At 44.2% G+C, this 22,352-nt stretch overlaps 1 protein-coding gene across 2 annotated transcripts in view; it reads right to left on the bottom strand.

The window, feature by feature from the left end:
- Nucleotides 1–22,352, bottom strand: part of PPT1 (polyprenyltransferase 1) — a 108,572-nt gene that overhangs the window by 34,976 nt on the left and 51,244 nt on the right. For both annotated transcript variants that reach the window (XR_015186834.1, XM_086503508.1), the window contains exons 2-3: nt 17,003–17,138; nt 16,770–16,891 (exon numbers count right to left, since the gene is read on the bottom strand). Coding sequence is in view for 1 of the 2 variants with exons in the window: in XM_086503508.1 (XP_086359634.1) it covers nt 16,770–16,891; nt 17,003–17,138 (258 nt within the window). In the remaining variant the exon portion in view is untranslated. The remainder of the gene's footprint in view (nt 1–16,769; nt 16,892–17,002; nt 17,139–22,352) is intronic.

A 22,352-nucleotide genomic window follows, 5' to 3' on the forward strand; every position in this document is an offset into this window, starting at 1 on the left:
AGCAAAGACAACAATTCTGTACGGGATTACCTGAAGAGATGGCCGAATACATCAACTCTCAACGGCCCGGTACTATTACCGAAGTAATCCACCACACCATGGTTGCTTCACACATCAATTTCCATGAAGGGGCTAGACGTAATGTCAAGCCCATGGAAAACAAAGATAAAAATGATACAAAGGGGAAATCCAATGCTCAAAATAATTCCCAAGGCACTTCCAACAACAACAATAACAACAACAACAATCGGTCCAAGGAGAAGGGAGTTTACAAAGGTAAAAACAAACTCTCTCCTGAAGAGCTTGAAGCTTTTCGCAAGGACCATAAGTGTTTCAAGTGTGGGGAGCAAGGACATGGCTATCGTTCTTGCCCCAAGAAGAATACTCGCAATGAGACTCCTAGGGCTTCCACCATCGAAGCTCCAAAAGAGGATGCTCATTGCAAAGGATCATCACTCTCCTATGCTTGGGGAAAGGTAAGAGAGCATGATGCCTTCATCTTGTTTGACCCTGGCTCTACTCTCAACTTCATATCAATAGAGTTGGCCACCAAGTTGGGCATTCAAGCTTTTGAGATGGGAGATATAGTAACAGATGATGCAGCTTTCAAGGGACAACAAGCCTCCGTTACTCCCTTGATTGGGAAGTTGAGGCTTCATGTCCAAAGCTATGTCGACAAAGAAGACTTCTTCATCTCTCCTCTCCAACATCAGGATGTTATCCTAGGGACACCATGGTTTGATCGCATGGCTGCCAACATGAAGTTCCCTGAAAGGAGAATTTACTTCACCTACAAGGGGAAAGAACATGTATATAGATGCTAGTGAGCGTGGTCGCACTATTCCACTTGTAAATCCTCTTTCTTTTGATAAATCAATGAACAGCTCAGTTTCTGCGTACATGATTTATGTCAAAGAGTCTCTAAAAGCTAATAATGTTTCATCAAATGAAAATGATAGGAATCAAGAAGAGTTAGACTTGTCTACTTTTCTAAAAGGATTCCAAGATGTGTTCATCGATGATATCCCTATGGACCTACCTCCAAAACGAGGGGATGATGACCATCGTATTGAGCTCCTTCCAGGAAGCTCACCGCCTAACAAACCTCCTTATCGAGTCTCACAAGCCCAACAAGCGGAGATTATGAGGCAAGTACAGGAATTGGTAGACAAAGGGATGGTGAGGCCTAGTTCCTCTCCCTTTTGTTCTCCAGTCCTTCTAGTGCAAAAGAAAGATGGTACATACCGTATGTGTGTGGACTATCGAGCACTAAACCATATCACTATCAAAAACAGATTTCCCGTGCCTCGGATAGAAGATCTGTTTGATAAGCTACAAGGCTCTACCTACTTCAGTAGGATTGACCTTAAGAGTGGCTATCATCAAATAAGGATAGTGGATGAAGATATCCTAAAGACCGCGTTTGTAACCGGCCTGTTCAATCCAAAAAGGGCGGTAGACTTTACTTCAAACCTTGATTTAGCTTTCACCCATTATTAGTCGTCTATTATACCTACGCTATAGTGACACAAGAGAGGGGAATGGGATACAGATGCTAGAATGCACCTGTATGAGAAGACCGACACCAGATTGGCCCCTAACTTAGTCGCCCCTTTCGGTATTTCTCTATTGTTTAAAAGAGGGAATATACGCTGTGGTTCTTTCCAAGCTGCCCCGTACAACCTTGGCTGAATTTTGACTGTTCTGGCTTGATTTCGGCAGCATAACTGTACTAGAACCCTTCACAGTCAATATTCCCACGCATTGGCCGACTTTCCCGACGCATACGGGCACTTTGCAAACCCTGGCGAGAATCTGCAGCACGCTGAATTCTCTGTTTTCAGCCCTGAAAATGCGCCAGATCGCCTGTACAGCGGTCCCCTTGCGTCCCCGAACCTCCTGGGGGTATTAGGGTCTGTTTAGGGCCAAAACCCTAAACCTGCAAAAATACACAGCAGGCTGTAATTTACTGTTTCGGGCTCCGTTTCGCATGCCGGTCGCATCCTTAGCAAGTCCTCGAGCTCCCGCACCTGTAGGGCTACTTGCCCTTTGAATCGGACAAGATTTATGGCGTGAAACCTCTCCGAATTCACCTGTACCTGCGGGGGGATTAGCCGCTAGCTAATCCAATACCTGTGCAAGAGGCTCTTGCCTCGGCAATCGCGCATGAACCCACACAACTGTACATTGGTCAAATGAAGAGCCCACTAGAGGGGCATAACATACTGCCAAAGGGGAGAGAGAGGGCAGTGCGTAGCGTGCAAGGCATCACTCCTAGCACCGCACTGTGCATAAGAGGGAAAGCAAGCACTCCATAGCTCTTAACCTGTGACAAAACTGAAAATGAGGCTCTCCCCCTCCTAAATTCAGCGCCACTTCTTGTTGCATGAGGCAAGTGCACCAGAAGGTGCCACTTGGCACATTTACAAGCATTTTCCCGTTTCGGGGTTGCCGCCTAAAAATCTCCCAACTGGCTGCCCAGTTGACTTCACGGCAGAGTAAGAAAATGTTTCCTTTGTCATTCCGGAGGTAATGACGTCAACACATTTTCAGGTCCCAAAATAGCAGTTCCCTAAATTTTAGGAGATGCTGCCATTGTATCTTTCTAGGTCTTCCGACCCTCTTTGTACACTGCGGCCACATCCAGAACTGAAATGTAGCCTCTGTAGCAAAGGATTCCACTTTGGCTAGTCAATGACCCCACTTGGCTAACCATAGTCCTTGTCCAACTTTAGTGCTCTCTTGCCCTCATGCCTGGACTCCCTCTGGACAGTTCCACACTAGCTATGCAATGCAGGGCAGTTAGATTTCCCGAGGGGTGTTTCCAAAAAGTGAAAGTAAATAGATAATAAGAAAGAAATCAACAAAAAGGATAGATAGTAGTCACACGCTGGTGACATACCCCCCTCTTGAAATCTCAAACGTCCTCGTTTGCATCTATGTCGTTCATGCTCCTAGTCAACACTGATGTATTCAACACCTGTCGACACATGTACGACACATACATGCTCATTGTCAACCCTGGTGTATTCAACACCTCGTCGACTCATGTATTGCTTGCGTGTGAACCCTGTCCCAATGACATAGTGGTAGCTTCGCACTCTGCCATTGCTTTGAGTCACTAACTTTCCAATGACAAAATGGTAGCTGCACATTTTGCCACTGTCTTATCGTACACGTTGGATCCCGTAACACTTTCGAGCATACCCAAACCGACAGTTTAAGAATGCAGTTACACGTGTACTCTTCAATAGAAGCAATCACTGTATCCTTGGCAAACTGACAAGAAATACTCACTTCTATAGCACTAACCAAACTTTTGGACATTCCATAAGAGTAATTGCCAAACTGATAATCTGTACAGCTCTAACATTCATGTAACAGGTATTTGATTTGAGCTCACTTTAAATACCATGTACATCATTTGTTTCAGAAACCATTGTCACACTGACAATCCATTTAGCTTTGAAACTCAAGGGGTCAAGGTAGGTTGCAAATCGAAGGCTTCCAGGTAAAGTGATAACACAGTTGGTGACTCTGCAAGTTCACCTTCTTCCATCCACTTAGCATCCATTGGTGGATAGTTTCTGAACTTTACCAAGTAACGCCTAGCAACCTTGCCTTTCACTTTCCTTTCTTTGTGTGCCAAAATCTGTTCAGGGACCAAGATCTCGTCAAGTTCCTCGAGTTCCGGCTGATCTTCAGCTGGCATATCTTCTGGCACATCACCCACATAGGGTCTGAGAAGACTCACATGAAACGCATTATGAATCTTCCAACTGTCAGGGAATTTCAGCCTATATGCAACATCACTGATTATGTCGCACACTTGAAAAGGCCCATAGTAACGCATGCTGAGCTTTGGAAACAGTCTTTCCTTGCCCTTCATCTTCTTTAACCTTGCCTTTTCAAAGCGTAAAAGCACCCAATCACCAAGTGAATATACCACTTCACGACGGTGACGATCAGCTGCTTTCTTTTGCTTTGCCTGAGTCCTTTCTAAGGCCACTTTGACCTTCTTGTACATTTCATCCATGTCCTGAACATACTTATCTGCTTCAAATATCTTGTCCTTTGTATGCAGTATGGGAGGAACTTTCTTGCCACCTTCAACTATCTCAAAGGGTGCCTTGCCAGTTGATGAATGCACTGTATTATTGTATGCATACTCCACCAATGGCAAATACTGCTCCCACTTTCCTTTATGCTCTGACACATAGCACTTCAGCAGATCTAGGACAGTAGAATTTGCCTCTTTTGACTGCCCATCTGTTTCAGGATGAAATGACGAAGAGAATTTGAGCGTGGTGCCCATATTCTCAAACAAACCTCTCTAGAACAAACTTGTCATGCGTGGATCACGGTCGCTAACAATCGACTGTGGCATCCCATGATACTTGAAAATATTGCTCATAAACAAGCGTGCCATCTGATCTGGCTTTATCTTCTTCCTGACAGGAATAAAATGAGCCTGTTTGCTAAATCTGCAAATAATGGTCCAAATACCATCGTTTCCTGTCTGCGTTCTCGGAAGATCAAAGATAAAATCTATAGCAATACTTTCCCATGGTTTATCTGGAATAGGTAGTGGTTGCAATAACCCTGGTGCCTTTTGCCTGTCAAACTTGACCTTTTGGCATATTAGGCATTCTCGCACAAAGGCATCCACATCCCTTCTCAATGTAGGCCAATAGAAGAATGTCTCAACCGCTTTAACTGTAGCATCGATACCACGATGCCCTGCATACGGTGGGACATGACTCTCTTCCATAACTTTGCGTCGCAATGGCTTTGTGACACACAATCTGTCATGCATCATCATGAACCCGTCTTTAAGAAGATAGAGTTCATGACGTTGTTCATCCATTAGTTGCTTGAAGACCCTTGCAAAACCTTCATCATTTGCATACTGTTCTCTCATATCATCAAGTTCATGATGATAAGGAATCGACACAGCTGAAATTTGTGGCTTCCTTGACAAGGCATCAGCCACAACGTTCTTGCCTTCCACATGCACAATCTGAAAATGGAACATGGACAAGATATTTGCCCATCGCATATGCTTCTCAGATAACTTTGTTTGTGTCAAGAAGTATCGCAAGGTCTGATGATCCGTTTGGACAACGAAATCTGCACCTAGCAGGTAGTGTTTCCAACTTAAGAGCGCATGAATCACAGCCAGTAACTGTTTCTCATAGACCTGCATGATCATCTCTGGCCCTTGCAAAATTCTGCTCTCATAGGCTACTACCCTGCCATCTTGCATTAGCACAGCACCAATGCTACTACCACAGGCATCACACTGGACCACAAATGACTTCCTAAGATCTGGCAACACAATGACTGGATCTGAAGTCATCTTTTCCTTTAAGAGATTAAAAGCTGAAATCTCTTTCTGTGTCCATCTAAAGGTGACTGCCTTCTTTTGAAGAGCATGTAAAGGTGAAGCAATCTCAGCGAAATTTCGGATAAACCTTCTGTAATAGGAGCATAGTCCCAAGAAACTTCGGACATCGTGCACCGTCTTCAAATTTGGCCATGACTTGATCGCTTCAACTTTTGCAGGATCCATTCTGACACCATCCTTTGAGACAATGTGTCCCAGAAAGTGAATCTCTTCCAAAAAAAACTCACTTTTCTTTGCATTGATGAGCAACCTATGACTGCGTAGCTCTTTGAACACAATGGCCAAGTGATGCCTATGCTCCTCTTCATTCTTTGAGTAGACTATCATGTCATCAAAGAATGTACCAACAAACTGCTGGTGTGGACGGAAAATTCTGTCCATCATCCTATTAAACGTAGCAGGAGCATTTGTGAGACCAAAGGGCATCACTAAAAATTCGTAAAGGCCAAACGTCGTTCTAAAAGCAGTCTTGTGCACATCCTCTGATCTAATGCGGATCTGATGGTACCCACTCTTTAGATCTATCCTGCTAAACATAGCTGCTCCTTCTAATTTGTCCATAATATCATCAATTCTAGGTATAGGGAACCTATTCTTGATGGTATTCTTGTTCAGTGCACGGTAGTCGATGCACATACGCCATGAGCCATCCTTTTTCTGCACCAACAACACTGGAGAACAGAATGGAGATGAACTGGGCTGAATCAGCCCCTTTTCTAACAACTCCTGTACTTGGCCCATTATCTCTTTCTGCTGAGCCGCACTAACCCTGTACGGAGGCTTATTTGGTGGGCTACTGCCTAGCACCAAATCTATCGAATGGTCCTCGGGTCTCTCTGGCGGTAATTGAGACGGTAATGAATCGGAAAAACAGTCACTATACTGTTGTAAAAACATTGACCTTTCTTTATCTAGCACAGATAAATTTGATTCATCACAATCTGACACTTCACGTGCAAAAACCAAGTACGCAGAAAGATGCTTTTTCATTACAGAAGTAATAGCAGAAGCTGATACAGTGGGAATAGACTCCCCTTTAAGCTTTACATCCAGAATATGAGTCTTTCCCCTGCTCTGTACAGTGATCTTTTTGTTGTAGGCATCCATGATTCCCTGTACAAGAAACAACCAAGGAATACCTAACAACACATCACATCCGTCCAGTGGCATGATGTAAAATTCTTCAGCATCTACATAGGACTGGATATGTAGACGCAACATTCCAATGATGGGTGTCACAGCCTCTGTATGGCCAGGACATGCCAAACCTACCTCTGCTGTATACCCCATCTCTTCAGGCCTGATTCCCAACTTTGAAGCCAATTCTGGGGAAATGAAGTTGGCTTTGGCACCTGGATCAAAGAAGATAAGCACTGTTTGATCCCTGACCTTTCCCCATGCTCTGCAAAGCTCACTTGCATCTGAATTTGGCTTGTCGCCCACCATATCTGGCACTAGACCAGCCATGGGCTTCTTTCCTTTCTTGTCTTCCTTGTCATCAGAATCAGCTCGCCTTTTCTTTGTAGGACAATTGTAAGCAATGTGGCCAGGCTGCCCACATATAAAGCATTTGTTCTCTGTCCTCAGGACCTTCTTTTGCTCTTCTGACTTGCGAGGAAAACGTCTTTTCCATTTCTTTGCTGGTCCTTTTTCTGATTCAGCCGTAGCTTTGTCTTTCCCTGCGTTGGCTGACTCATGAGTCCCTTTAGGAGCCTCATTGGGAACGTGCTTCTTGGCTGAATTTTTCTTGTCTAATCCTGCCTTGATGCCAGTGTTAAATTCACAATCTTCTCCCTTGAGCAAACCATTGACAGTGTTTGCTACCTCGATGAGCTGCGTCGAAGTAGTGACTTTTGTCTTCGTGCAGTATTTTCTCAATCCTTTGGGTAGGCCACAACAGTATTTTTCAATCTGTTCTGTCAATGGCACAAACCTATAGGAAGTTACTGGAAGTAGAGCTTTCCAAAACTTCCGATTGTAATCTTCCAGATTTCTGCAAGTGGCAGCATTTAGCTGGTGCCATTCTGTCATGACATCTGCTTCAAAGTCATCAAATAACCATGCTGCTGCAAAAATCTGCTTGAAGTAAATCCATGTGGACGGAGCTTGCCCTTGAAGCAATAAAGTTGTCCACCATTGTGCCGCATTCCCTGTCAAGAAAGTGGCTGCCTTGTGGACCTTTGAAGCCTCTGTAAAGTTTCCCCCTGCATAGGCCTTGTCAAACTGCTGGAGGAATGAGAGAGCCTTCTTCCTGTCATCAAACCCTGTAAAGGTCGTGAAAGACACACCTTTGCCACCTTCTTTGTACGGAGTTGGCCTCTCCAGCGGCGTTAAATTGTCATATGGAAGTGACTGAAACATGGGAACACTATTAGGGTTCATTTGTGTTCCTTGGCCGCTATTAACTTGACCTGGAAATGCCATATTTGGCTGCTTCAAGCATGAGCTACAAGGGGGGGTCGACCCAAGCAAGCTAGGGGGGTGCTTAGGGGGTATACTCACCCACACACACTCACAAACACTCTCATTGTGTACTATGCAAAGTGCAAGAGCTCCCTCTCTTTCTCCAAGCAAGTAGAGGTTGAGAGCCTACACCAACACTCTTGGCTATGGAGTGCAAATCCATCCAAGAGCCATGCTTCAATGCTTGAGCTTGCCATCTATTTCTTCTTCATTACTATGCTATTATGTATGCTAGCACAAGAGTTATGATAAGTGAGGAACTAGCTCTTTCTCGTATGAAATGTTTCTTCTTCCTCTTCCCTACCCTCATTCCCTGCTAGCTCTCTCCACCTTCGAAGGTGTTTGAGGTCTTGGGACTGAGGCTTGGTATAGTTAAAGCTTTCTTCAAGTTTAGGTTATGCTATGATGATGATGCATGAAGCTTTCCATCTTCATTGCTTCACCTAGGTCACAAGGAACACAAAGAATGTATTGTAACAAGTCTCTCTTTATGGGAGAAATCATAATACAAATGCCTATTGGAGGGGGGACCGGCTCCACATAAATCCGGTCCTCAACTGTTGTCATGTTCTCTAAATTCTCTCTCTTGCAAAAGTATTGTCTATGCCAAGTTAACTAATTGCTATGATTATGTTGCTATCTTCAATTATGTCTACCCGCTATGCTCACAAAATCATTTCTTGAAAGTACTCTCATTAAATTCCGCTACTCTCAAATTGAATAGGCAAATTCCATTACACTCACATGGCACAAAGAAAATTCCTTCAACTCTTCAAGAAGAGGACAGGTTGTTTAGGACTCAGCTGCGTTGTTGCATGGACATGTTTCAGCAGTTGGCTAACAACCCAAGGATGCAGGAATTCTTACAGGCTCCGACACAGGGTTTTCAGCCTCCTACACAGGGCATGACTGAGCCGTTGCAGGAAAAGGAGATTTCCAATGCACAGAGGACTCATGATGCTCGAGGGAAAGCCCATGTGGTTAAGCAACTAGCGGTGTCCAATGATCCAAAGCAACTTGCTTTAGCTGGACAGGAACCGTTTGTGAATGGTCAAGGAAGCAATGAACAGGCTATGCGTCAGACCCTTGCATTACCTAATACTTATCCTGGTTATTTTGGAGGTGGTTCAGTGTTTCAAGCTATGGCTAGACCTTCCAGAGGTTATTTGCCAGGGAATGTGTTCGGGACAATGCAAACAGGCATGGGTAACCCTATGTAAGCGAACATGGGTGTCCAACCAGGTTTTCAAGGTGCCTATGGCCAGTTTCGAGTGCCTAGAATACAATTTGGTATGGCTGGTTTTTCGCAGCTATACGTACAAAATGCAGATAACAGGGAAAACAGTTGATGCGAGTGCTAGAATGAACACTCATGGAGCACCACTGTTACAGGCACCTGTTTATGATAATGTGGCTCCTTTGAGTCAACCTAAGGATTACAAGGAAGGTGGGCAGGGAGTGAAGTTTGAAACTTTCAGAGGAACTGAGGACCAATTAAAGGCTTTGACCTTCATACAGCAGTTCGATGCAGCTTATGCTGGAGGCAACTTCACGGAATCTTCAAAGATACGCAAGGCTGCCACTTTCTTGAAAGGGAATGCGCTTCAATGGTGGACCGCATTGTTGAACCAAGGTCAAGCCCCAACAACGTGGGTCCAATTCAAACAACTTTTTGCGCCTGCATGGTTGACAAACACTTTTGAAGTGGATGTGATGACGGAATGGCACGAGTTGAATGCTAAACAGTGTGCGAATCTGGAAGAGTACAATAAACGGTTTTGGGCCGCACTGTTGCCAGTCACCTCTTACAGGTTTGTGCCTTTGTCAGAACAAATTGAGAAGTACTGTTGCGGATTGCCCAAGAAAATCAGGGACTACTGCACAAAGACTACTGTCATGAATATGTTTCAATTGATAGAGAATGCAAGAGTGGCCAACAATCTGTCGAAGGGAGATTCCGATGGATTTAATAGCCACAAGAAAGGGGCCCAGGGCAAACAGTTTTCAGCCAAGGGCAATGTTGCAGCAAAGCCTTCTGAGTCTCCTGCAAAGAAGCCCTCCACTGAAGAAGCTGATACGTCCAAGAAGCAGTCTAAATCTTCTTCGGAACGAGGACAAGGACAAAAAAGGCATTTTTCTGACAAGTCAGACCATAAAGGGAAGAAGACAAAGCCGAGTGCATGACTTGTTCCAAATTTGGTTGGAGATCAGCCAAACACAGATGCCATGGAGCTGTGCAGAGCTTGGGGCAAAGTTAGAGACCAGACAGTGCTGGTTTTCTTTGATCCAGGAGCCCGTGCAAATTTCATATCACCAGAATTGGCATCCAAGTTGGGCATTCGTGCAGAGGAGATGGGTATGACAGGCGAAGCAGGTTTGGCATGCCTAGGACATTCAGAGCCTGTTACTCCCATACTGGGAAAGCTTCGTCTGCATGGATGGAAGACTCTGAATTGGTTGATTCACCTCAGCTATTGCAATTGTATCTTGAAGCCTTTCAGATGGAACCCACAGTGACTTGATGCAGCCTTTTTGGAGCAAGGCAAGAGCATGGTTCATGATGCTCAAGAGAGAAGTTAAGCAATTGTATCTACTCTTTCCATACAGAATTTAGCTAGAGAAGTTTGTGCCCAAGAGTACACTAGAAGACTTCTATGCTTGATATATGTGTCGTAGCCAAGTTGGTGGGATTGTTTAATCGTCCAACGCTACATTTTCGGAAGCATGTATATCTTGGATTCCCATCATAGAATATATGTGATATCAGGAGATATCCGCATGTATTATTGGCATGCAAGCGAGGTCGCTTGCAGTATTTCAAGGGTGGGGTGTGTCACCAAGAGGTGTATTTTTCCTGTTGCCTTCCGTAAATAAGTATTAGATATATTTATTTTATTTTTACTTGTTTGTCCCGGAACCCTTGAAAAGGTGCAAGTGGACATTGCATGGCCAGTGTGAAACAGCTGTAGCCAAATGGGTTTCTCACATCGGGGATCTAGGTCGGTCAGACAGGGACTGCCCGGGCCAGTTAGCACTGAATTCTGATGAGTATGGAAGCTCGTGTGCGCCAAACTGGAATTTGGGCCACTCGTCAAGTCACTCCAACTTTATAAGTTGAAAGGGGCCACTAAATTAACCCACATTGTAGATGTTGGTCAAATGGTAGTCTTCAATGATGGTCAAGAGACCGATAGAGACGCCATGGAAGCATCTCCTAAAATTTAGGGAACTGCTATTTTTGACCGGAAAATATGTTCGTGTCATTAGCTCTGGAATGACAAGGGGAACATTTTATTACTCTGTTGCCAAGTCAACTGACACACCAGTTGAGATATTTTTAGCCAAACTCGGAAACTGGGCGACGTGTCAAGCCTATGAGCGATTCTGCCACTCTGGGAGGCAAAAACGAGCTGCATGTCAACAAAGGGGGCGCCATTTTCAGCCTCAGGTGGATTGTAGCAGGTACAGAAGCTATGGAATGCTTACCTTGCCCTCTATGCACAGTATGGTGAGGGAGTGATGCCCCGCACGCTACATACTGCTCTCTTTCTCCCCTACGTACAATATGTTATGCCGCACTAGTGGGCTTCTCATTTGACCTATGTACAGCTGTGGGGAAATATGCTTTCGTGCCGAGGCAAGAGCCTCTTTGCACAGGAACCGGTGTAGCTAGCTACTGCACCAAAGCAGGTACACGAGACGGTGATAACCTCTCGATTGCGCAGTAAATTCAGCACTGTTTGCTTGCTGCTTTTACTTTGTTTTGAGACTGTTTTGTGCCCGGAATGCTTCCAGAATCAAGGGGCACCAAGCCCAAGGTGCAGGGAACAGTGTAGGGACCGTCGTGTGCCCAAATCAGGTCAAAAACAGGACTGAACCAGAAATTACAGCGACCTGGAATTTACTGTTTTGTGCTCCTGACTGAGGGATAACGTCAGTGGGATAGTGTGTTGAGCTTGGAAACTGATTCGGATTAATTTCGGTACCGTTATGCTGCCGAAATTCTGCCGAATCTGGAGCGTACTAGCTGGATGCAGGTGTTATCTTCCAAGGACTCTCTTTTTGTAATTCCCGCTCTCTAAATTAAAGAAATACCGAAAGAGGCGCCAGTCTTTGGGGCCTACAGGGTGTCGGTCTCGTGTGCGCAGTGACATTCTAGTCACTGGACGCAACTGTGTTCTCTTCCCTTCTCAGTGCTGTGTGTAAAATAAACAGGTAATTGAAATAGTACCGCCCTCTACGTTGTATAGGCCGGTTATATAAGGGTGTCTGTCTCGTGTGCGCAACGACATTCTAGTCGCTGGACGCAACTGTGTTCTCTTCCCTTCTCAGTGCTTTGTGTAAAGTTAACAGGTAATTGAAATAGTACCGCCCTCTACGTTGTACGGGCCGGTTATATGGTTCCATCGACGGGATAGTCATTTTTTCTTCAAAAAGTGCAGCGTGGATTGTTGTGGGTGAAAGCAACACAGAGCTTGTCGATATGGCAGAGAAGAGAGACCAAGTACCTGAAGAGGGATCTTCCTCACATGGCACAGAGAAAATTCCTTCAACTCTTCAAGAAGAGGACAGGTTGTTTAGAACTCAACTGCGTTGTTGCATGGACATGTTTCAGCAGTTGGCTAACAACCCAAGGATGCAAGAATTCTTATAGGCTCCGACACAAGGTTTTCAGCCTCCTACACAAGGCATGACTGAGCCGTTGCAGGAAAAGGAGATTTCCAATGCGCAGAGGACTCATGATGCTCGAGGGAAAGCCCATGTGGTTGAGCAACTAGAGGTGTCCAATGATCCAAAGCAACTTGCTTTAGCTGGACAAGAACCGTTTGTGAATGGTCAAGGGAGCTTAAGAACCCAAATTCCTTGTGAACTTAAGAACCCAAGAACCCAAGACCCACAAGAATCCAAGTTCCTCGTGAACTTAACAACCCAAGACCACATGAACCCAGAAGAACCCAAGACTTCAGTGGATGGTCATCACTCGAAGCGGAATGGATACTCCGCTTGGAGGTGATGAGCATGAGAGAGGCGAAGAAGAATTTTCCCCACTAGGAGGTTTTTCCGACCCTCCCCCTTCCGCATCTACGCCAAGGATTGCACTAACTCCTATGGAGGAGTTGGAGTAGATGTTTATGGACAGCAAGTTAGAACGCGAAGCAAGAAAAGCAGAAATTGATTGTAAGTACGAAGAAAGAATGGCAGCCATAGCGCGTGAGCGCGAGCAAGCACGCTTGGAAGCCAAAGTAATACAAGCCAAATTTGATCGTGAGTGCGAAGAAAGAGAAGCAGAATTTGATCGCGAGAACGAAGCAAGAAAAGAAATGAACGACCAATACATGAAAGAGATGTTGCGACTTTTTTCTCAAGTGCAGCCACAGATGCAAGAGATTTCGGGAAAAGGAGACTCTCAGTCTCTTCTTCTCCAAAGCACGACACACATGATTTGGTTGATAATGACAAGCATGATGAATTGCATGATAATGATAAGCATGATAATTGGCATTATCAAGATGTGATTTCTTACAAGCATGATGATTTGCAGGAAGATGATGTGATTATTCACGAGCATGATGATGTGATTGTTCACAAGAATGATGTGTTAGTTGATACTTTCTCTAGTCAAGCTAACCTCATTGCAGAGACGATCAATCACGAAGCACCGATCTTGGCTCTCCAGTCAAGGTCCAAAGAACCCCCTCAAGAAGAACCGATCTTGGCTCTCAAGGCTAGGTCTCAAGAACCCTCACAGGAAGTATTATGTGTTCGCATGATTAGTTAGCACGCATTGTACGAGTGTTTCATTCGTGATCATTCCTCGTATTTTAGTCAACGTCTTTATGTGATCCCTTTTCCTAGGCATGACATATTGTACGTTGAGCACGTTTCACTCATGAATGAGCACGGATGTATGCGGATTATTTATGAAAAGCTGAAAAGTATGCATTCAAGGATGTCACATTCCATGTCTCTTCCTTGGCACACCATAGTTGTAGAAAGAGCACAAGAAAGTATGAGCACCAAGCATGGGCATTTCCATTGTGAATTGCCACAGTTGATTGATTTAGATCAGCAAGACAAGATTCGATCTCATTGTTTGCATGTGTGTGGTGAACGGTTTGGCACTCCGTCTGTTTGTTCATCTACATTGCATGCATAGTCTTTTAGGAAGACAAGATTTTCTCCACTCACTTTACATGGAATAGGTATGTTCATGTTTTTGTGTTGGAAGTGGTTTCAGGAATTTTCAACCATGGAGATTCTTGATGAAGGAAGAAGCATGACTCTAGACGAAGTTGAAGCATTGAAGGAGCCACAAAAGACTTTGGGTCGCTTTCGGCGCGGCCCAAAGAAGCAAGCGTTGCAGACCTTTATGAAGTTCAAGTATCGCACGACCCACACCTCAGCGTGGGCCGACGAAGAGTCCTTTCGAGGATTCCAAATGTTGTTGGCGATCTCCTTAGACGCCATACAGTTCGGTACCAGTATCTCACTTTGAAAAGGAGGGGATATCACATGACACATCCAACCCTATGTGTCCGTGGACAAGCTACAGCATGACAAGGGTTCAGTTCAGTCAAGTCAGTCTAGAATAGGAAGTGATCTGGTACTTTTGTGAGTCTGTTCGTAGACCGTGCATGTCCAGACACTTAGATTAGATGCATATCCTCCGATTGTACACAGCGTAATCATCAGCATTGCCATCAAAATCCATCAAGGGAATTTTCCAATGCATTATACCTATTTTCCCTATTTTTGACATTTTTCACTTATTTATTAAGTGACTTTTGTTGGGAACTAGGTAGGGCAATTTTGCTAAGATAATATATAAGCAACCTAGGGCTAGCACTATCTGGCAGAAGAAGAAGGAGAGCATCAGGCACTCAATGCAGCAGGCCTCTGGAGACCCCCCCCCCCCCCCCCCCCCCCCCCCCCCCCCTCAACCTCGCGTTTTTGGAGCCTAACAGCCAGCATTTTCAGCCTGCTGTACCTGGCGTTTTCAGCCCTAAGACGTCATCGATTTGCAGCAGTACCACACTCAGCCATACAAGCGTTTTATGCACCAGCATTTCAGCCAGCACCATGGCGATTTCAGCACCAACATTCTAGTGTTTTTCAGCCAGCCTTCTCAGCATTTTACATCAGCCATTGACACTCAGAAGCTTGCCGATTCAGCCCTAAGAAGAAGGCGATTTGGTCCTTTTGCTGCAGATCTCTGCCGCATTGTTCCAATCGCAAAGAAGAACCTCAGAAAGCTGTAGCGTTTTGCATCATCTGCAATCAGCCATCGTTTTCAGTATTCAGCCCATTAGCCTCGACGTACCGTCCATTCCCGTAGCAGATCCAGTGATTCCAAGCAAGAAAGAACAGTACGACAAGAACCATACCAGCATTCAGTTTTCAGCCCTAGTCTCGTCCTCGTCGTCCACACCGTCGACATCGACATAGCAAGCATTTAGATTTGCATCAGCCATTGTACCAGATTGTGCAATCAATAGTAGACCACTCTCGCCATCGAGAGTGGGGCCCTTGGAGGAGGGTTTTACAACGTCTCTGGTGTCATATTCTCTTCTCTCTCTATCTCTCAGTTTCATGCACCTACACGCACAGTGTCCATTCACTTTGTTTGTGTCCATTGCACTCTCTCATTAAAGAGAGGAAGGCCCTCGTTCCCTAAGTAAAAGGAACCTTGAGCACAGTTCGGAGCACTCATCCATGAGCAAAGTTCAACGTTCACTTCCGCTGCACCTTACACTCTTCACTTGGAGAGTCTGCATTGGAGCATGGCTTTCGACTTTGGTTCAACGGTCTCCTCGCCAAGCGTATTTTCTTTCCCACAAAGGAATCGGTCAGGTGCATCGGGTGGTTGATGACTTAGGTTATGTTCTTTCGTTCGCTGATGCAATGTCCCGCTTTCGGTTGGGTCTTCATTATTCTCCTCTCTGCATGAGATTCAAAGGATACTTGCTATTCACTCACCCATTCCTCCTTTGGATGTGGACTCTCGCTTCTCTGACTGGAATCTGGCTACTACTAGATTGGATTGCATCTCAGCTGGCAGTGTCTATGTCATCCTTCAGTCTGATGTATGGATTGTGCATCAGGATAATCAGTTGTGGTCGCTTTCCGAGTCGTCCTTGTGGTGGCAACACACATTGTCTCGCATTTGGCAGAGTCATCTGCCTTTGAAGGAACGCGTTTTCTTGTGGCGCTACTTGGTGGGAGCTCTACCTGTTGGCAGTGTGTTACATGCTCGGCATATTGCGCCTTCCCGCTGCCCAGATGCCTTGAAGCTGAGGAGACCGTGCCACACTTACAATGGCGTTGTCGTCACTCCAGAGCGTTCATTCGGCAAGTGTCGACTGCTCTACGGCTGCGTTTTCCTTTCGGCTCTTTTTACAGACGCTTTTGGCTTTTTGAGGTGCTCCAGTCACCGCAATCTCAGTTTGCAGTGTTCTTCACCTGAGTCAGATTTTTGACTATGTGGGCCATCTGGCACCATAGGAACTCCTTAATGTTCCAAGGCACTTCTGTTGACCCCTTTCCCTATTTCAAATTCTCTCTTGGTCAAGCGCTGCATTTTGCCTATGATGCTGGAGACATCACTCTTGATACCTACAGGATTTACTTTGACTGTTTCTAGCCTTCGGAGCCTCATAGAGCTCTGCTTTTTGTATCCCTTTCTTTTCGTGGGTTTTCCTCGCTTTGAGGTTTCCCACTTGTAAATTAATCAAAGCAGATTTACAACAAAAAAAAGAGTGTGCAGGGATTAAAAAATAATAATCAACTTGGTACTGATCCTTATTACAAGCTTAGAGGACGAAACACCAATGAGTAGAAGCGTGCGACAAAAAATGAGCATAATTATCAGCAATAAGAAACAATTGAAACATCTCCAAACCTGAATGTATTCAATTGCAGAAGAATTCCTAAACCTAATAATAGTTGTAAACCAAGAAAAGTTAATCCTTGAATAGGTGTTACAGCTCCACAAGCAATTGGGCGTGCCTTCGTTCTCTCCACCTACACGAACCAGAAATCAACCAGCAAAAACAAATCAGCTCACTCAAAACCATTCACAAACATCAAGATTCACAAAATTGAAGAAAATGTAAAACCATATATTTACCTAACCTTGCAATCTATGTCATGGTCAAGAAGGTCATTTATAGTGCAGCCTGCACCCCGCAACAAGACAGCTCCTGTCCCAAACAAGGCAACCAGCTTCAAGTCAGGTAAGAGTCCTACTGGGGTAGCAAGAACTATCGACCTGAACAAAGCGGAATACAATAGCGAAATGGTTAAAATCTTGCCTCACAACTAGTGTCACCTGCTAAAACGCCTAGAGAAGGAGATGTTGAAAAAGTAAATGGTTGTATTGACATACCACATTCAAAAGTTATAACACAAAAAGATGGTCTAAGCTCACATAACGACGGCAAAAACAATTCTTGATCTGATTTTACAAGACAATCGAACAAACCAACATGTTGCACTTGTTCATAAGGAATAAAAACAAGAATGTGATCTACCACATTGGGAGTAAGCACTTTAAACTGTGACACTAAGAAGGTTGTATGAAAAAGACACAAAATGCAGACAAAGGCGTGAAGAGAGAAAGAGAGAAAGAAAGCTCCCTTGGACGCCATAGCTGATCTATACTTTTGGGTCATTACAATTCACTTTGGGTATGCCATAAATGACACCCATAACCTTCAAAGAAATCAACAGGAGTTAGAATGCTCCTACACATTGCAGGTGGAGGTGACAATTGATTGACCCAAAGATTGGTTCTCCTTACGGTACATTTTATTTTTACCAATAACAATTTTTCCACAACAAACAATTGCAAAATTAGAGAATTAAGTCCAAGCAATCTCTTCAAAGAATCGGCTAATAGTCACATGGCAACTTTACATCACTCCCGCAAAAGATCTAGTGGCTGGACTACCACCGCAACATCCTGACATATCTTGATGCGCCTAGATCATTGTCCCACCTCATCCTTCCAGAACACTTGATGCACTAAGAGCAGTATCCAATCATCTCATCTAGATAGAAGTCTTGATGCACTAGGTTCACATTCCTAACTCATTTAGACATCACATCTAGATCTCACTGATCTCTAGCGGATGTCTAGATGCACTAAATTCATCAGATCAATCATCAAGTAAAATGTTGCAAACATTTCATCTTTTCAACATTTACTCTAACAATACACACATGAAAGAGCACATGTAAACAAACTCAATCTAGGAAATTTCCAATTCAATGTACATCTTTTCATAAGTTCATTCCATAGACTATTGCCACCCTATCAATACCCCTAAAATCTCATGGAGAAATTAGTGATTTTATTCAATCGACCAAATTATCGGTGGACCTAGCTTTTTCTTGTGCCCTCCCTGTCAACTGACACATCATTCTGAATCTTCAGAACTCTCTGATGTACCATCAGGTGTTTCCTTTGGTTCTTTCTTTGGACACTTAGTGAAGACATGCCCCTATTCACCACAGCCATAACACTTGCCCTCTTTGAAGTGCTCAGCACGGTGCTCTTCTTTCAATTTGGGCCTTGTAAATTTCTTCTTTTGTTATGCCCTTCTTCCTCCCCTCGGAAGATCCCTTCCTCGTTGACTAAGACACTGGTTCGTCCATCGGGTAAGTCAAGGAGCCTCAATGCAAGAAGAATTTGTCCTTTGTGATGAGCACGCGGCGGTGTGTGCAAGTGAAAGAGCACGCGAGGAAGTGCAATGTGTGTGCAGAGAGGGGAGGCGAAGGCCAGCAGGAGAGGAAGCGCTAGCAGAAGAGATAGGGCTCACGTTTCTGGGGAAAACTCAATAAGTGAGTTTTGGGTTTTTCCACTTTTATTATAAGTGACCTTTAAAAAATGTGTTCAGGTTCATATTGAACCTGGACAAAGTATAAAAATGTACAAAAAGGGGTTATTTAGGCCTTTAACCCAACAAGGGGTTATTTAGGCCTTTAACTCAACAAACTCCCACTTAAAGGCATAAATGGCGCCTTTAAGCTACGTGACTCCCACCATCTCTATGCATAGATGATGTTGTGCTTTGGATAAGCACTTAGTGAGAGCATCGGCTGGATTTTGTGATGTATGGACCTTAACCAATGTAATAAGGCCATTCTCAAGCACTTCTCGTATGAAGTGATACCGCACATCAATATGCTTTGTGCGTGCATGAAACATGGCGTTCTTTGCAAGACATATGGCACTCTGGCTATCACAACCAAGCATAGGTGCCTTGGCAGGCAAACCAAACTCACTGCATAGGCGTGCTAACCAAATAGCTTCTTTGGAAGCTTCAGTGGCTGAAATATATTCAACCTCTGGCGTAGACAATGCAACAATCTTTTGCAATCTAGAACACCATGAAACAGCACCTCCCGCAAGAGTAAATACATAGCCACTTGTGGATTTCCGTGTATCCACATCACCAACCATGTCAGAGTCACAAAATCCCTTCAACTCCATTGGTCCTTTACCATAGCAGAGGCATTTGTTTTTAGTCCCTTTCAAGTACCTCATAATGGACTTCACTGCATCCCAATGCAACCTGCCTGGATTAGCCATAAACCGGCTCACAACTCCCACTGCATGGGCTATGTCAGGCCTAGTAGCAACCATAGCATACATAAGTGAACCACAAGCTGAAGCATAAGGTACACTTTGCATGTCATTGGCTTCTTCCTTTGACTTGGGACAATCATCCTTGGAGATTTTAACATATGGCTGTAATGGCATACCAAGAGGCTTTGCTTCAGCCATGTTAAATCTGTCCAGCACCTTTTCAATGTACTTTCCTTGAGACAAATACAATAGGCACTTGTCTCTTTGCCGTGTAACACGCATTCCAAGTATATGTTCAGCTGCCCCAAGGTCTTTCATTGAAAACGCAGATTTCAACTGCCCTTAAGAGCATCAACAGTGCTTCTTTTCTTTGCAGCTATCAACATATCGTCTACATAGAGCACAAGAATAATAGGGCTGCCATCCTCATCACGTTTGGTATACAAACAATGGTCTGCATGGCTTCTTTTGTAACCATGTTTAAGCATGAAGCGATCAAACTTCTTGTACCACTGTCTACATGATTGTTTCAGCCCATACAAGCTTCTATTGAGCATACATACCAAATGTTCCTTGCCAGGGATAACAAAACCCTCGGGTAGCTTCATGTAAAGCTCTTCTTCCACATCACCGTGCAAGAAAGCGGTATGTACATCCATTTGGTCCATTTCCAAATCAAGAGCAGCCACAATGGCAAACAATACACGCAAAGTGGTCATCTTCACAACAGGAGAGAAGACTTCCTGAAAGTCTATGCCCTTGGTTTGTACATATCCCTTTGCCACAAGCCTTGCCTTATACTTGGGTTTTGCATCAACAGTTTGATTTTATACATCCATTTGTTAAGAATAGCCTTCCTTCCTTTGGGCAATTCAACCAAATCCCAAGTATGATTAGCATGCAAAGCTTTAATCTCTTCCTGCATAGCAAGCTCCCACTTGTCGTTGTGCTCACATGTCTTTGCCTCTTTATACGTAAGAGGCTCTCCCTCATCTGTCAACATAATGTAATGCAAAGAGGGGTCATATCGACTCACAGGCCGTCTTTGACGAGTAGACCGCCTCACCCAATGATCCACATCATCCGGCAATGGGTTTACACCAGGTGGCACTACAAAATCATCAACAATGGGCTGCTGTACATCATTTTCAGCATTGTTTCTTGGCTGCAAATGCCCTTCAGGAGCCTCAATTTGTTGCCCAACATCATCTGGCTCAAACACCACTGGATCATCTACATTTTCAGCCATTTGTGGTGCATCCTGAGGGTCAAAAATAGGCCTAACAGATGGCTGGTCATGCTGAAATTTCACCCTTTTATGGTCATGCTTTGAGACACAATTGTTTGAAGCAGCCTTGCCTCATTAACATCCCAGCTGCGTACAACCCTTTAGAGCTGAGGTAACCAAATCCTGTAACCCATTTCGCCTTCTTCACCATATCCCATGAAGAGGCCTTTAATGGACTTCGCATCTAGTTTACTCCTCAACTCAGGTCTAACATACACAAAAGCTTCGCAACCAAAAATGCGTAAGTGATCATATGAAGCAGGCTTGCCAGACCAAACCTCTTCAGGGATGTCACCTTTCAAAGACATGTGAGGGGATCGATTGCATATATGCACTGCAGTTTTCAAAGCTTCTCCCCAAAATCCATGAGAGAGATTAGCTGTGGACAGCATGCATCTCACCCTCTCACAAAGTGTCCTATTGAATCTTTCAGCCACACCATTAGAAGAGGGGTTGCATGGTACAGTGCCCAAATTTTCACAAAACTTGTTAAATTCAGCACTTGTGTACTCCCTCCCATTGTCTGTACGCAAGCATTTTAGCTTTCTACCTGTTTGGGTGGTCACAAATGCATGAAATCTCTTAAACGCAGCAAAGGCTTCATCCTTAAGACTTAAACAAATAAACCCAAATTTTCCTAGAATGATCATCAACAAAGGAAACAAAATAACATGCACCTCCCATAGACTTAGCAGGCATGCTACATACATCAGAATGTACAAGATCAAGCACACAAGATTTACGAGAGACACCAGAGTAATAAGAACGCTTTACTTGCTTGCCATATTGACATTCATTACAAAAATCAAGCTTTGTGCCTTTAGCATCAAGCTTGTTCAAAGTACAAAGCTTAGAAAGGCCCTTTTGGCTCATATGGCCAAGCCTCTTGTGCCACAACTCCATGTGAGAGTTAATTTCAGCCAATGCAATAAACTTGCCCAACACGGCCTTTCCATGCATGCAGTAAAGTGTCCCTTTCTTTGTGCCCTTTACAATCAGCCTTGAGCCTTTGGTCATTTTTCATGATCCTCTCTCAAACAAGATATTGTAACCATGCATATCCATCTGACCAACACAAAGCAGACTCTTCTTGATTCTCGGCACATATCTAACATCATGCAAGACAAGCTCATTTGTGTCATCTATGGAGAGATGCACAATGCCAATACCCTCAATGGAACATGCATGATTGTTTCCAAGGTATACATGGCCACGCTTGCCTGCATCAAAATTAGAGAAACACTCCTTGATAGGAGTCACATGAAATGAAGCACCGGAATCAACAATCCAAGTCTGGGACAATGCATCATTGACAATTAACAAAGCATCAATAAGATCACTCTTGGTGATTTGCATGTCCTGTGAATGAACATTGAGAGAGGCATCATAGTCATAAGCATCATCATCTGACAAAGTGGCACACAAGATGTCCTCTACATCTAACAGCTCCTCAATCACCACACTAGAAGCCACATTGGCCTTCTCTTTGTCCTTTGAGCTATCCTGTGCATCTGCCTTGACTTCCTTCTTCTCTTTCTTTTTGTCTCCGCCATTCTTTTTCCTTTCTAACTCAGCTTTATAGTACCTGCAATCAGGTTTCTTGT

The sequence above is a fragment of the Adiantum capillus-veneris genome, chromosome 27, assembly GCF_014529385.1.
Source record: "Adiantum capillus-veneris isolate H3 chromosome 27, ASM1452938v2, whole genome shotgun sequence".
Lineage (NCBI taxonomy): Eukaryota > Viridiplantae > Streptophyta > Polypodiopsida > Polypodiales > Pteridaceae > Adiantum > Adiantum capillus-veneris.